The sequence below is a fragment of the Hippocampus zosterae genome, chromosome 12, assembly GCF_025434085.1.
Source record: "Hippocampus zosterae strain Florida chromosome 12, ASM2543408v3, whole genome shotgun sequence".
In the NCBI taxonomy this organism is placed as follows: domain Eukaryota; kingdom Metazoa; phylum Chordata; class Actinopteri; order Syngnathiformes; family Syngnathidae; genus Hippocampus; species Hippocampus zosterae.
Window position 1 is genome coordinate 7542744 of NC_067462.1, and position 13212 is coordinate 7555955.

The 13212-nt window shown below is 38.7% G+C and overlaps 2 protein-coding genes across 21 annotated transcripts in view; one reads left to right on the forward strand and one right to left on the reverse strand.

The window, feature by feature from the left end:
• LOC127611595 (importin subunit alpha-4) overlaps window positions 1-13212 on the forward strand; it is a 167955-nt gene that overhangs the window by 5746 nt on the left and 148997 nt on the right. For both annotated transcript variants that reach the window (XR_007965385.1, XM_052082259.1), the window contains exons 5-8: window positions 18-70; window positions 11787-11882; window positions 12283-12368; window positions 12772-12858. Coding sequence is in view for 1 of the 2 variants with exons in the window: in XM_052082259.1 (XP_051938219.1) it covers window positions 18-70; window positions 11787-11882; window positions 12283-12368; window positions 12772-12858 (322 nt within the window). In the remaining variant the exon portion in view is untranslated. The remainder of the gene's footprint in view (window positions 1-17; window positions 71-11786; window positions 11883-12282; window positions 12369-12771; window positions 12859-13212) is intronic.
• LOC127611625 (cell surface glycoprotein 1-like) lies at window positions 65-11353 on the reverse strand. Of its 19 annotated transcripts, XM_052082298.1 has the most exons (11): window positions 11217-11353; window positions 10399-10521; window positions 9386-9463; window positions 8938-9009; window positions 8491-8562; window positions 8044-8115; window positions 7597-7668; window positions 7150-7221; window positions 6694-6771; window positions 3097-3168; window positions 2312-2721 (listed from the first exon to the last, which is right to left on the reverse strand). In XM_052082298.1, exons 2-11 carry the CDS (start codon window positions 10408-10410, stop codon window positions 2470-2472), a joined length of 852 nt encoding a protein of 283 aa, XP_051938258.1. In that variant the 5' UTR covers window positions 10411-10521; window positions 11217-11353; the 3' UTR covers window positions 2312-2469. The 19 variants fall into 19 exon arrangements, 18 of the variants coding, with proteins under 18 accessions (XP_051938272.1, XP_051938276.1, XP_051938258.1 ...); XM_052082312.1 differs by lacking the exons at window positions 2312-2721; window positions 3097-3168; window positions 6694-6771; window positions 7150-7221 and adding exons at window positions 65-1827; window positions 3544-3621; window positions 4895-4972; XM_052082301.1 differs by lacking the exon at window positions 8938-9009.

The following is a 13212-nucleotide window of genomic DNA, read 5'->3' on the forward strand; positions in this document are numbered from 1 at the left end:
TTTCCTCTGGCTCTCAGAATGCCACCAGTGACAATGCAGTCATCCAGCTCAGCGCTGTCCAGGCGGCTAGGTGACAAATTCTCACACACACACACACACACACACACACACACACACACACACACACACACATACGTGTTTTGGTGCATTTTCAGGACGTCCGTTTGTTCACCCGACATATGGGTACATGCCTTTCCCGTGGTCCTACAGGCTCCAAAAAAATATGGTAACCATGAAAAAAAATCAGGAAGACAGCCATCTACTCAGATTTTGGCTAGGACGTAATTTTTTTTTGATTTATGACAAAACTACTACATATGAGGACATTGACAGGTTTTTGTGTATTATGGAGACAGTCACCTCAAACACACTACCATTTCATGTTTTTGTGAATTTTGAGCCCCCTGGATACACATCATTTTCAAGTATATATGACTTATGAAGACCAGCTAAGAGTAAAGTGTGTATTTTTAAATTGACTCATGTTACATACCAACAGTATATGTTAGGCACATGTGTCCAATTGTCATGCTCAGGCATGGGGAGAACTCTACAAAGGAAGGATGCCCAGATTCAAACATTCAAATATCAATTGCTGAACTGTGAGGCGAATGTGCCAAACAGTCGTTATACCCGTCATCCCTCAAATATTCACATTAATAATACAAGATAGTAAAATAAGCTGTGAAGAAGAAGAGACGGTTAAATATGTGGTCAGTCCACTTTCTTATTTTTTAATTGCTGACAATATGAAATTATGAACACAGAAAACATGCCACCTCCTCTCCATGACACAAAGCACTGCAATAGATGAGGGTTGTTTGAACTGAAGAAGATTATGTCAAAATGTGAATACTGCGATGAAGAATTTTTAATGAATCTGGCCATATATTGTGCCATGTGTGTAGCAACTTCTTTAGCTACCGTTAGACAAAAGCAACTTTTCAAAAAGTATTGAAATTTTTGAAATAGGATTAATTCAAATGTTTTCCAAAATATCACCTCAAACCTAATAAGCCTATCTTTTGTGAGAAGTTTGTATATCGTACGTACGTTTATATACAGCAGGAGTGTCCAAGGTCGGTCCTCAAGGGCCGCTGTCTTTTTGTTTTCCAGCTCTCCCAGGATGTTCTAATGCTGCATCAGAGCTGACTAATGAACTGATCATCTGAAACAGGTGTGATGCAGCCGGGAGAGCTGGAAAACAGGCACGACAGTGGCTCTCCAGGCCCAGATCGGAACATGCCTGATATACAGTATAATTTACATGTTCATACATCTTCAAGGATTTTCCAAATTGCTCTTGAAGATCATGAAACAACAAACGTGAAACACAGTGTCCAACAACAAATATGAAATCCATAATTGACCATCCCACCCTAAATGCACCATTGCTATTGCTTTAGTTAACTTGAACTGAAATTTACCCAGACGTGCTCGCATTTCAATGGACTAGCCATTCATTTCCCTTTTTAGTGCAGTTATATCCTGTTGTGGATGTAGTTTTTGATGGACACCCAGCCTCTGTCGTTCAGAGCTGCTGGCTCTGCGTGGAGACAGGACTCACAGCTCGTTTTACCTGAAACTTTATGGCTTGTTATGAAATCAAACATATGTCGCTCAACAGCCTTCACTTCATAATCTGTCCACGTGCGTCTCTTATTCCCACCTGTAAAAGAAGGCATTATTTATTAAAAATGGAAAAATAAAATAATCAAAATAAGAGATTCCAGGAAATAATGAGAATTTTGAAAATTTGAGAATTTTGAGAATTTATCTCTCATTCTATTCATGGTCTCCAGAAGGTTCAGTCAGGTCACTTGGTGTCTGGAACATAACATTACGGTGTCAAAATATTCAGCATTCTTCATTCTGACCAGTTAAGAAATGAATAAACATTAATTATCATTGAACATTGCTCACGGGAGAGTTTGGGATGAATATACCACACTATAGAAAGTTAACACTGTTCAGTTCTGTGGAACAGCAATATGGGGACATTCGAACACAGGCTCTCCAGAGTTAGGTTAAGACAAAAGTCATGACACCTGAAACACACTCAGGTTTTTCAGGTCTAAAGAAATATGAGGACATGACGACTGAAATCATGGAGAGTCCATGTTTCTGATTTATAACTTCTCCTGTGTTTGTCAAAGAAAGCTGAAAACTCAAACCTAGTATATCATGACAAGAAGTAGTAACCTGTTGTAAGGATGAAGTGTATCTATCATTCCATTCATGGTCTCCAGAGGGTTCAGTCAGGTCACTCGGTGTCTGCAACATAACATTACGGTGTCAAAATATTCAGCATTCTTCATTTTGACCAGTTAAGAAATGAATAAATATTAATTATCATTGAACATTGCTCACGGGAGAGTTCGGGATGAATATACCACACTATAGAAAGTTAACACTGTTCAGTTCTGTGGAACAGCAATATGGGGACATTCGAACACAGGCTCTCCAGAATTAGGTTAAGACAAAAGTCATGTCACCTGAAACACACTCAGGTTTTTCAGGTCTGAAGAAATATGAGGACATGACGACTGAAATCATGGAGAGTCTATGTTTCTGATTTAGAACTTCTCCTGTGTTTGTCAAAGAAAGCTGAAAACTCAAACCTCGTATATCATGATAAGAAGTAGTAACCTGTTGAAAGGATGAAGTGGATCTCTCACTCCATTCATGGTCTCCAGAGGGTTCAGTCAGGTCACTTGGTGTCTGCAACATAACATTACGGTGTCAAAATATTCAGCATTCTTCATTTTGACCAGTTAAGAAATGAATAAATATTAATTATCATTGAACATTGCTCACGGGAGAGTTCGGGATGAATATACCACACTATAGAAAGTTAACACTGTTCAGTTCTGTGGAACAGCAATATGGGGACATTCGAACACAGGCTCTCCAGAGTTAGGTTAAGACAAAAGTCATGTCACCTGAAACACACTCAGGTTTTTCAGGTCTCAAGAAATATGAGGACATGACGACTGAAATCATGGAGAGTCTATGTTTCTGACTTATAACTTCTCCTGTGTTTGTCAAAGAAAGCTGAAAACTCAAACCTAGTATATCATGATAAGAAGTAGTAACCTGTTGTAAGAATGAAGTGGATATCTCACTCCATTCATGGTCTCCAGAGGGTTCAGTCAGGTCACTTGGTGTCTGGAACATAACATTACGGTGTCAAAATATTCAGCATTCTTCATTCTGACCAGTTAAGAAATGAATAAACATTAATTATCATTGAACATTGCTCACGGGAGAGTTTGGGATGAATATACCACACTATAGAAAGTTAACACTGTTCAGTTCTGTGGAACAGCAATATGGGGACATTCGAACACAGGCTCTCCAGAGTTAGGTTAAGACAAAAGTCATGTCACCTGAAACACACTCAGGTTTTTCAGGTCTGAAGAAATATGAGGACATGACGACTGAAATCATGGAGAGTCCATGTTTCTGATTTATAACTTCTCCTGTGTTTGTCAAAGAAAGCTGAAAACTCAAACCTAGTATATAATGATAAGACGTAGTAACCTGTTGTAAGGAAGAAGTGGATCTTCCACTCCTTTCTTGATCTTCAAAAGGTTTCATCAGGATCGGAACACTTGGTGTCTGCAACATAGCAACAGTGTAGTGTCAGAAATATTCAAATTTATTCATCCTGATTAGTTAATAAATGAATAAACATTGTTATTCATTGAACATCGCTCACAGGAGGGTTTGGGATTAATATAAGACACTATAGAAAGTTAACACTGTTCAGCTCTGTGTAACAGCAATATGGGGACATTCGAACACAGGCTCTCCAGAGTTAAGTCCAGACAAAAATCATATCACCTGAAACACACTCCGGTTTTTCAGGTCTAAAGAAATATGAGGACATGACGACTGAAATCATGGAGAGTCCATGTTTCTGATTTATAACTTCTTCTGTGTTTGTCAAAGAAAACTGAAAACTCAAACCTAGTATATCATGACAAGAAGTAGTAACCTGTTGTAAGGATGAAGTGTATCTATCATTCCATTCATGGTCTCCAGAGGGTTCAGTCAGGTCACTTGGTGTCTGCAACATAACATTACGGTGTCAAAATATTCAGCATTCTTCATTTTGACCAGTTAAGAAATGAATAAATATTAATTATCATTGAACATTGCTCACGGGAGAGTTTGGGATGAATATACCACACTATAGAAAGTTAACACTGTTCAGTTCTGTGGAACAGCAATATGGGGACATTCGAACACAGGCTCTCCAGAGTTAGGTTAAGACAAAAGTCATGTCACCTGAAACACACTCAGGTTTTTCAGGTCTGAAGAACTATGAGGACATGACGACTGAAATCATGGAGAGTCTATGTTTCTGACTTATAACTTCTCCTGTGTTTGTCAAAGAAAGCTGAAAACTCAAACCTAGTATATCATGATAAGAAGTAGTAACCTGTTGTAAGAATGAAGTGGATCTCTCACTCCATTCATGGTCTCCAGAGGGTTCAGTCAGGTCACTTGGTGTCTGCAACATAACATCACGGTGTCAAAATATTCAGCATTCTTCATTCTGACCAGTTAAGAAATGAATAAATATTAATTATCATTGAACATTGCTCACAGGAGAGTTTGGGATGAATATACCACACTATAGAAAGTTAACACTGTTCAGTTCTGTGGAACAGCAATATGGGGACATTCGAACACAGGCTCTCCAGAGTTAGGTTAAGACAAAAGTCATGTCACCTGAAACACACTCAGGTTTTTCAGGTCTGAAGAAATATGAGGACATGACGACTGAAATCATGGAGAGTCCATGTTTCTGATTTATAACTTCTCCTGTGTTTGTCAAAGAAAGCTGAAAACTCAAACCTAGTATATAATGATAAGACGTAGTAACCTGTTGTAAGGAAGAAGTGGATCTTCCACTCCTTTCTTGATCTTCAAAAGGTTTCATCAGGATCGGAACACTTGGTGTCTGCAACATAGCAACAGTGCAGTGTCAGAAATATTCAAATTTATTCATCCTGATTAGTTAATAAATGAATAAACATTGTTATTCATTGAACATCGCTCACAGGAGGGTTTGGGATTAATATAAGACACTATAGAAAGTTAACACTGTTCAGCTCTGTGTAACAGCAATATGGGGACATTCGAACACAGGCTCTCCAGAGTTAAGTCCAGACAAAAATCATATCACCTGAAACACACTCCGGTTTTTCAGGTCTAAAGAAATATGAGGACATGACGACTGAAATCATGGAGAGTCCATGTTTCTGATTTATAACTTCTTCTGTGTTTGTCAAAGAAAGCTGAAAACTCAAACCTAGTATATCATGACAAGAAGTAGTAACCTGTTGTAAGGATGAAGTGTATCTATCATTCCATTCATGGTCTCCAGAGGGTTCAGTCAGGTCACTTGGTGTCTGCAACATAACATTACGGTGTCAAAATATTCAGCATTCTTCATTTTGACCAGTTAAGAAATGAATAAATATTAATTATCATTAAACATTGCTCACGGGAGAGTTTGGGATGAATATACCACACTATAGAAAGTTAACACTGTTCAGTTCTGTGGAACAGCAATATGGGGACATTCGAACACAGGCTCTCCAGAGTTAGGTTAAGACAAAAGTCATGTCACCTGAAACACACTCAGGTTTTTCAGGTCTGAAGAAATATGAGGACATGACGACTGAAATCATGGAGAGTCTATGTTTCTGACTTATAACTTCTCCTGTGTTTATCAAAGAAAGCTGAAAACTCAAACCTAGTATATCATGATAAGAAGTAGTAACCTGTTGTAAGAATGAAGTGGATCTCTCACTCCATTCATGGTCTCCAGAGGGTTCAGTCAGGTCACTTGGTGTCTGCAACATAACATCACGGTGTCAAAATATTCAGCATTCTTCATTCTGGCCAGTTAAGAAATGAATAAATATTAATTATCATTGAACATTGCTCACGGGGGAGTTTGGGATGAATATACCACACTATAGAAAGTTAACACTGTTCAGTTCTGTGGAACAGCAATATGGGGACATTCGAACACAGGCTCTCCAGAGTTAGGTTAAGACAAAAGTCATGTCACCTGAAACACACTCAGGTTTTTCAGGTCTCAAGAAATATGAGGACATGACGACTGAAATCATGGAGAGTCCATGTTTCTGATTTATAACTTCTCCTGTGTTTGTCAAAGAAAGCTGAAAACTCAAACCTAGTATATCATGATAAGAAGTAGTAACCTGTTGTAAGGATGAAGTGGATCTCTCACTCCATTCTTGTTCTCCAGAGGGTTCAGTCAGGTCACTTGGTGTCTGCAACATAACATTACGGTGTCAAAATACTCAGCATTATTCATTTTGACCAGTTAAGAAATGAATAAATATTAATTATCATTGAACATTGCTCACGGGAGAGTTTGGGATGAATATACCATACTATAGAAAGTTAACACTGTTCAGTTCTGTGGTACAGCAATATGGGGACATTCGAACACAGGCTCTCCAGATGTTAGGTTAAGGCAAAAGTCATGTCACCTGAAACACACTCGGGTTTTTCAGGTCTAAAGAAATATGAGGACATGACGACTGAAATCATGGAGAGTCCATGTTTCTGATTTATAACTTCTCCTGTGTTTGTCAAAGAACATTGAAAATTCAAACCTAGTATATCATGATAAGAAGTAGTAACCTGTTGTAAGGATGAAGTGGATCTCTCACTCCATTCTTGGTTTCCAGAGGGTTCAGTCAGGTACCTGTCACTTGATGTCTGCAACATAACAACATTACGGTGTCAAAAGTTTCAGCATTCTTCATTCTGACCAGTTAAGAAATGAATACATATTAATTATCATTGAACATTGCTCACGGGAGAGTTTGGGATGAATATACCACACTATAGAAAGTTAACACTGTTCAGTTCTGTGGAACAGCAATATGGGGACATTCGAACACAGGCTCTCCAGAGTTAGGTTAAGACAAAAGTCATGTCACCTGAAACACACTCAGGTTTTTCAGGTCTGAAGAAATATGAGGACATGACGACTGAAATCATGGAGAGTCTATGTTTCTGATTTAGAACTTCTCCTGTGTTTGTCAAAGAAAGCTGAAAACTCAAACCTAGTATATCATGATAAGAAGTAGTAACCTGTTGAAAGGATGAAGTGGATCTCTCACTCCATTCATGGTCTCCAGAGGGTTCAGTCAGGTCACTTGGTGTCTGCAACATAACATTACGGTGTCAAAATATTCAGCATTCTTCATTCTGACCAGTTAAGAAATGAATAAATATTAATTATCATTGAACATTGCTCACAGGAGAGTTTGGGAATAATGTACCACACTATAGAAAGTTAACACTGTTCTTCTCTGTGGAACAGCAATATGGGGACATTTAGACACAGCCTCTCCAGAGTTAGGTTAAGACAAAAGTCATGACACCTGAAACACACTCAGGTTTTTCAGGTCTAAAGAAATATGAGGACATGACGACTGAAATCATGGAGAGTCCATGTTTCTGATTTATAACTTCTCCTGTGTTTGTCAAAGAAAGCTGAAAACTCAAACCTAGTATATCATGACAAGAAGTAGTAACCTGTTGTAAGGATGAAGTGTATCTATCATTCCATTCATGGTCTCCAGAGGGTTCAGTCAGGTCACTCGATGTCTGCAACATAACATTACGGTGTCAAAATATTCAGCATTCTTCATTTTGACCAGTTAAGAAATGAATAAATATTAATTATCATTGAACATTGCTCACGGGAGAGTTTGGGATGAATATACCACACTATAGAAAGTTAACACTGTTCTTCTCTCTGGAACAGCAATATGGGGACATTTAGACACAGCCTCTCCAGAGTTAGGTTAAGACAAAAGTCATGACACCTGAAACACACTCAGGTTTTTCAGGTCTAAAGAAATATGAGGACATGACGACTGAAATCATGGAGAGTCCATGTTTCTGATTTATAACTTCTCCTGTGTTTGTCAAAGAAAGCTGAAAACTCAAACCTAGTATATCATGACAAGAAGTAGTAACCTGTTGTAAGGATGAAGTGTATCTATCATTCCATTCATGGTCTCCAGAGGGTTCAGTCAGGTCACTCGGTGTCTGCAACATAACATTACGGTGTCAAAATATTCAGCATTCTTCATTTTGACCAGTTAAGAAATGAATAAATATTAATTATCATTGAACATTGCTCACGGGAGAGTTCGGGATGAATATACCACACTATAGAAAGTTAACACTGTTCAGTTCTGTGGAACAGCAATATGGGGACATTCGAACACAGGCTCTCCAGAATTAGGTTAAGACAAAAGTCATGTCACCTGAAACACACTCAGGTTTTTCAGGTCTGAAGAAATATGAGGACATGACGACTGAAATCATGGAGAGTCTATGTTTCTGATTTAGAACTTCTCCTGTGTTTGTCAAAGAAAGCTGAAAACTCAAACCTCGTATATCATGATAAGAAGTAGTAACCTGTTGAAAGGATGAAGTGGATCTCTCACTCCATTCATGGTCTCCAGAGGGTTCAGTCAGGTCACTTGGTGTCTGCAACATAACATTACGGTGTCAAAATATTCAGCATTCTTCATTTTGACCAGTTAAGAAATGAATAAATATTAATTATCATTGAACATTGCTCACGGGAGAGTTCGGGATGAATATACCACACTATAGAAAGTTAACACTGTTCAGTTCTGTGGAACAGCAATATGGGGACATTCGAACACAGGCTCTCCAGAGTTAGGTTAAGACAAAAGTCATGTCACCTGAAACACACTCAGGTTTTTCAGGTCTCAAGAAATATGAGGACATGACGACTGAAATCATGGAGAGTCTATGTTTCTGACTTATAACTTCTCCTGTGTTTGTCAAAGAAAGCTGAAAACTCAAACCTAGTATATCATGATAAGAAGTAGTAACCTGTTGTAAGAATGAAGTGGATATCTCACTCCATTCATGGTCTCCAGAGGGTTCAGTCAGGTCACTTGGTGTCTGCAACATAACATTACGGTGTCAAAATATTCAGCATTCTTCATTCTGACCATTTAAGAAATGAATAAACATTAATTATCATTGAACATTGCTCACGGGAGAGTTTGGGATGAATATACCACACTATAGAAAGTTAACACTGTTCAGTTCTGTGGTACAGCAATATGGGGACATTCGAACGCAGGCTCACCAGATGTTAGGTTAAGGCAAAAGTCATGTCACCTGAAACACACTCGGGTTTTTCAGGTCTAAAGAAATATGAGGAAATGACGACTGAAATCATGGAGAGTCCATGTTTCTGATTTATAACTTCTCCTGTGTTTGTCAAAGAAAGCTGAAAACTCAAACCTAGTATATCATGATAAGAAGTAGTAACCTGTTGTAAGGATGAAGTGGATCTCTCACTCCCTTCTTGGTCTCCAGAAGGTTCAGTCAAGATCCCGTCACTTGGTGTCTGCAACATAACACCATTACGGTGCCATTACGGGACATTCGAACACAGGCTCTCCAGTGTTAGGTCCAGACAAAAGTCATTTCACCTGATCACACTCAGGTTTTTCAGCAACATTACAGTATCAGAAATATTCTAAAAAGTATTCTACAGTAACTGGGAAGTATGAGGGCATGACTGAAATCATGAAAATCAACATTATAGCAACCATAGAGTGTCAGAAATATGTCGTAGTTACATGACTTTTGAATAAATTAAACTTCATACACAGCACAAGCCGGCTCTTTATGGTAGTTACCACTGTACAGCTCTTATAGCTAACAATTTCAGGACAATAGACATGACTGAGTTCAAATAATAAAGACAACACCCGAAACATACTCTTTCAGACTAAAACAATGTAATGACTGAAAAATAATTCCGGTGACCATTCGTTGTTTTCAACTAAGTAGAGACTTTTGATGGGCAGTACAAATTGCTGATAAAAATGTGGATTTGTCAAACAGCTACCACAGCCTTCTTCAATCAGGTGAAATAAGCATTATGAAGGAAGTTTAAAGGCATCTAATTTTCCTCGACTATTACGGATGTATGCGTTTTTATGAATTGTGATATTTGGTGAAGCACAATATTTTAACAGAAGCCGAATAATTTCTATTTCTATTTTTTCATTCCAAGATATTCCTAGTTCTACATGGCAATACAATATTCTCAATAATTGAATGATAATGGCTGCTAAACATTTTCTTCAAAAGTACTTCAATTATTTTTGCTCCAATATGATCAATGGCATAAAAAATATGCTGTTTATTGTGACAGTTTTGGGGTAAATACAATGTACGAATAAAATCTGTCACTGTGACAGGCTTTGGTTGCAGCTCTTGTCATATGCTTGCGGTAGCCATAAGAATTAGATAGCAGGTAGATTGATAGCATACCTTTATAATCATTGATCCACTGGGCTTTCAAACAAGGCTTGTTGACTCCAGATAAAAGGAGCAGCCTCAGATTCAGGGCTCAGTCTGGTTCTTCTTTGTGACATTATCACCACCAGTAAACATCTACAATGGAAAGTGAGAAGAAGTAAGCCAGACAAGCAAGCACAATATTATGGCAGCACTTATTTTGGCTCAAAAAGTACTGAGCCAAAGGAATATTATTTTCTTCCTCAAAAATACAAAAATTCATTTCATCAAACATTTGCTGGTCAGACTAATAGATTCGGGCAAACCATTTGTCAGGCAGATAACAATGTAAAATTAAAATAGAGTAACACAATATTGTCTTGACCAAATGTACCAACAAAGCTGAATTCTGCTATAATTTCATTGCAAACGTTTGTTTGTTTTTTTCATTGAAACGGTGTACAATTGAATCAGCACAAGAATAAACAGTGTAAATACACCGGGCTTAGCGTAAATGCTAGAAGTGCCTGGCCCACTTTCATTAGGCTACCTGTACTAACTAATTTAAATTAACTGCAATCGAATAAAACAAATACTGCACTGAAATAAACATATGGTACCAAAACCAAGTTCCACAGACTGTGTTGTTAAAGATTTAGAAAAGTTTTCCAGAACCTTGCCTGCAGGACATGTCCACATTACTTTTACTGGAAGCTTATTAGCATGCTAACGATCGAGCTAGCTAGCTAGCTGTCTTATTGAATGATATTACCTTTGGTGGGCACTGTTAAACACGGTTATATTGAACAACTTCTATGTTACGGTAAGATAAATGAAAAGGAATTGCTTACCCGATGGTCATCCACGCGTGGTCGTGTTTGAGAGTAGGATTGTCTGGCTGCTTCACATGTTGGATTTTGTGTGACTGCTAATTGATGTGACTTATCAGGACGAGGGCGGGGAAAATGTGTGAGTCAGTCCGAAAAAGATGACATTTGAGGTCCTGCACAATGACGTCACTGAAAGTGTGTTAAAAGTGTGTTAAGTACCGAAGTTGGCCACTAGTTTTCCAAATGAAAAGTGAGTCGAAAGTTAAACACACTTAAACACACAATTTCTGAAAATTGTGCTCTTTCAGGACATCACTTATTTTTGGTGTGGGAGTATCCTCGTGAGCTCTAGAGTAGTGTAGACTGCGTGGAAATATGAGGACGCGAAAAATGTCCTCATTTTTCCACAGGTCCTCATTGTGAAGGTGTGTTATCATAAAATTGTCCTGAGATGTCATGAATACAAACGCACACACACACACACACACACACACACACACACACACTCTCTCATTCACCCGCACACTGATGTGCGAATACATGTTGTGATCCAAGTTAATTTTTAACACGGGCGTGTTTCTTGTTTGTCAGGAAATTGCTCTCCAGCGACAGAAACCCCCCCATTGATGACTTGATAAAGTCTGGCATCCTGCCTATTTTAGTCAATTGCCTGGAAAGAGATGACAAGTGAGTTTGAAACATTTGAAGTCATTCTGAGCTCTTACCGTATGTGTGAGTGGTGAGGAAACGCAGCGGCCATTTGGCAGGACCAAGCCAAATATAACAGCATTCCTGCCTCTCGGAGGTCCAGAATTCCCAGGACCTCGTGTTCGCTGTGGCTGAACGGATGAATTCGCTGGACCGGAGGAATTTGGAGGAGGAGTGGCGACCCGACTAGTGTCATGTTAACACGGAGCACCCGTTGCTGTTACTTTAGACAATGCAAGGATTGCTTGTTTGCATATCACAACACTTTTGGCACACTAAGTCAGCCTTTTGTCGTCGTCCCCCCCACTCCCTCCTTCCCTCCCTCTGGTTTCTCACATGCCGAATATCCCCTCTAACTGTTTCTGTTGATGTCCCACAGCCCCTCTCTTCAGTTCGAGGCAGCTTGGGCCCTGACCAACATTGCCTCCGGGACGTCAGCGCAGACTCAAGCTGTGGTTAAATCCAGTAAGTTGACCCGAACCCCCCCCCCCCCCCTCGTGTTCCCCAGCTATTTGTGTTTGCCCGCAGACTACCCAGCAAACTTACATTTTGATTTGACAGATATTTGTATTCGAGAATTTGTTCCACAAAACCTTTTCAATTAATTCAATTCAATTGTATTTATAGAGCACTTTCGAACAGCCATCACCGCAATTAAAGTAGCAAGCCAGATATCATTGAGCACAGACACTGTTGTAGACAATATGAGGCCAGACACCTACTAATACATTATTAAATTAATTGATTGATTGAATGATTGCTGCTGCCTTTCCGTTGTATTTCTTTTTGCTCTTTATTTTGGCTGCTGCGAGATGTTTGTAAATCTTTTGTTATTCCGAGCGCTCAGGGTTGATTTGTTTGTTTTCAGATGCAGTGCCGTTGTTCTTGCGACTGCTCCGCTCTCATCATCAGAACGTATGTGAACAAGCTGTTTGGGCTCTGGGAAACATTATAGGTCAGTGGACTGCACGTGCAAAAAAGAAAATCAATACATTTTTGACTCTTGTATTTGAGGTTTTTTTTTATTCTTTTGTGAATGCATTCCACAAGTATATGTATTAGCCCAATTCTATCAATGGAATTTAAGAAAAAAGCAAAAATAATTGCTGCTACAATGTAAGCGACAATTAATCATTTAATACTTATTTTATACAACACATGAAAGTTTCAAAAATATTTGGATGTACCAGTAATCCCGTTTTATGTAGCACATTTGTCATATTTTGTACAAACTTTGTGAATGAATGTCTCAAGTACAAAAGTTCCTAAAAAATGGCTTCCCTACACTTGCAAATCGGTTGTGGAGTTG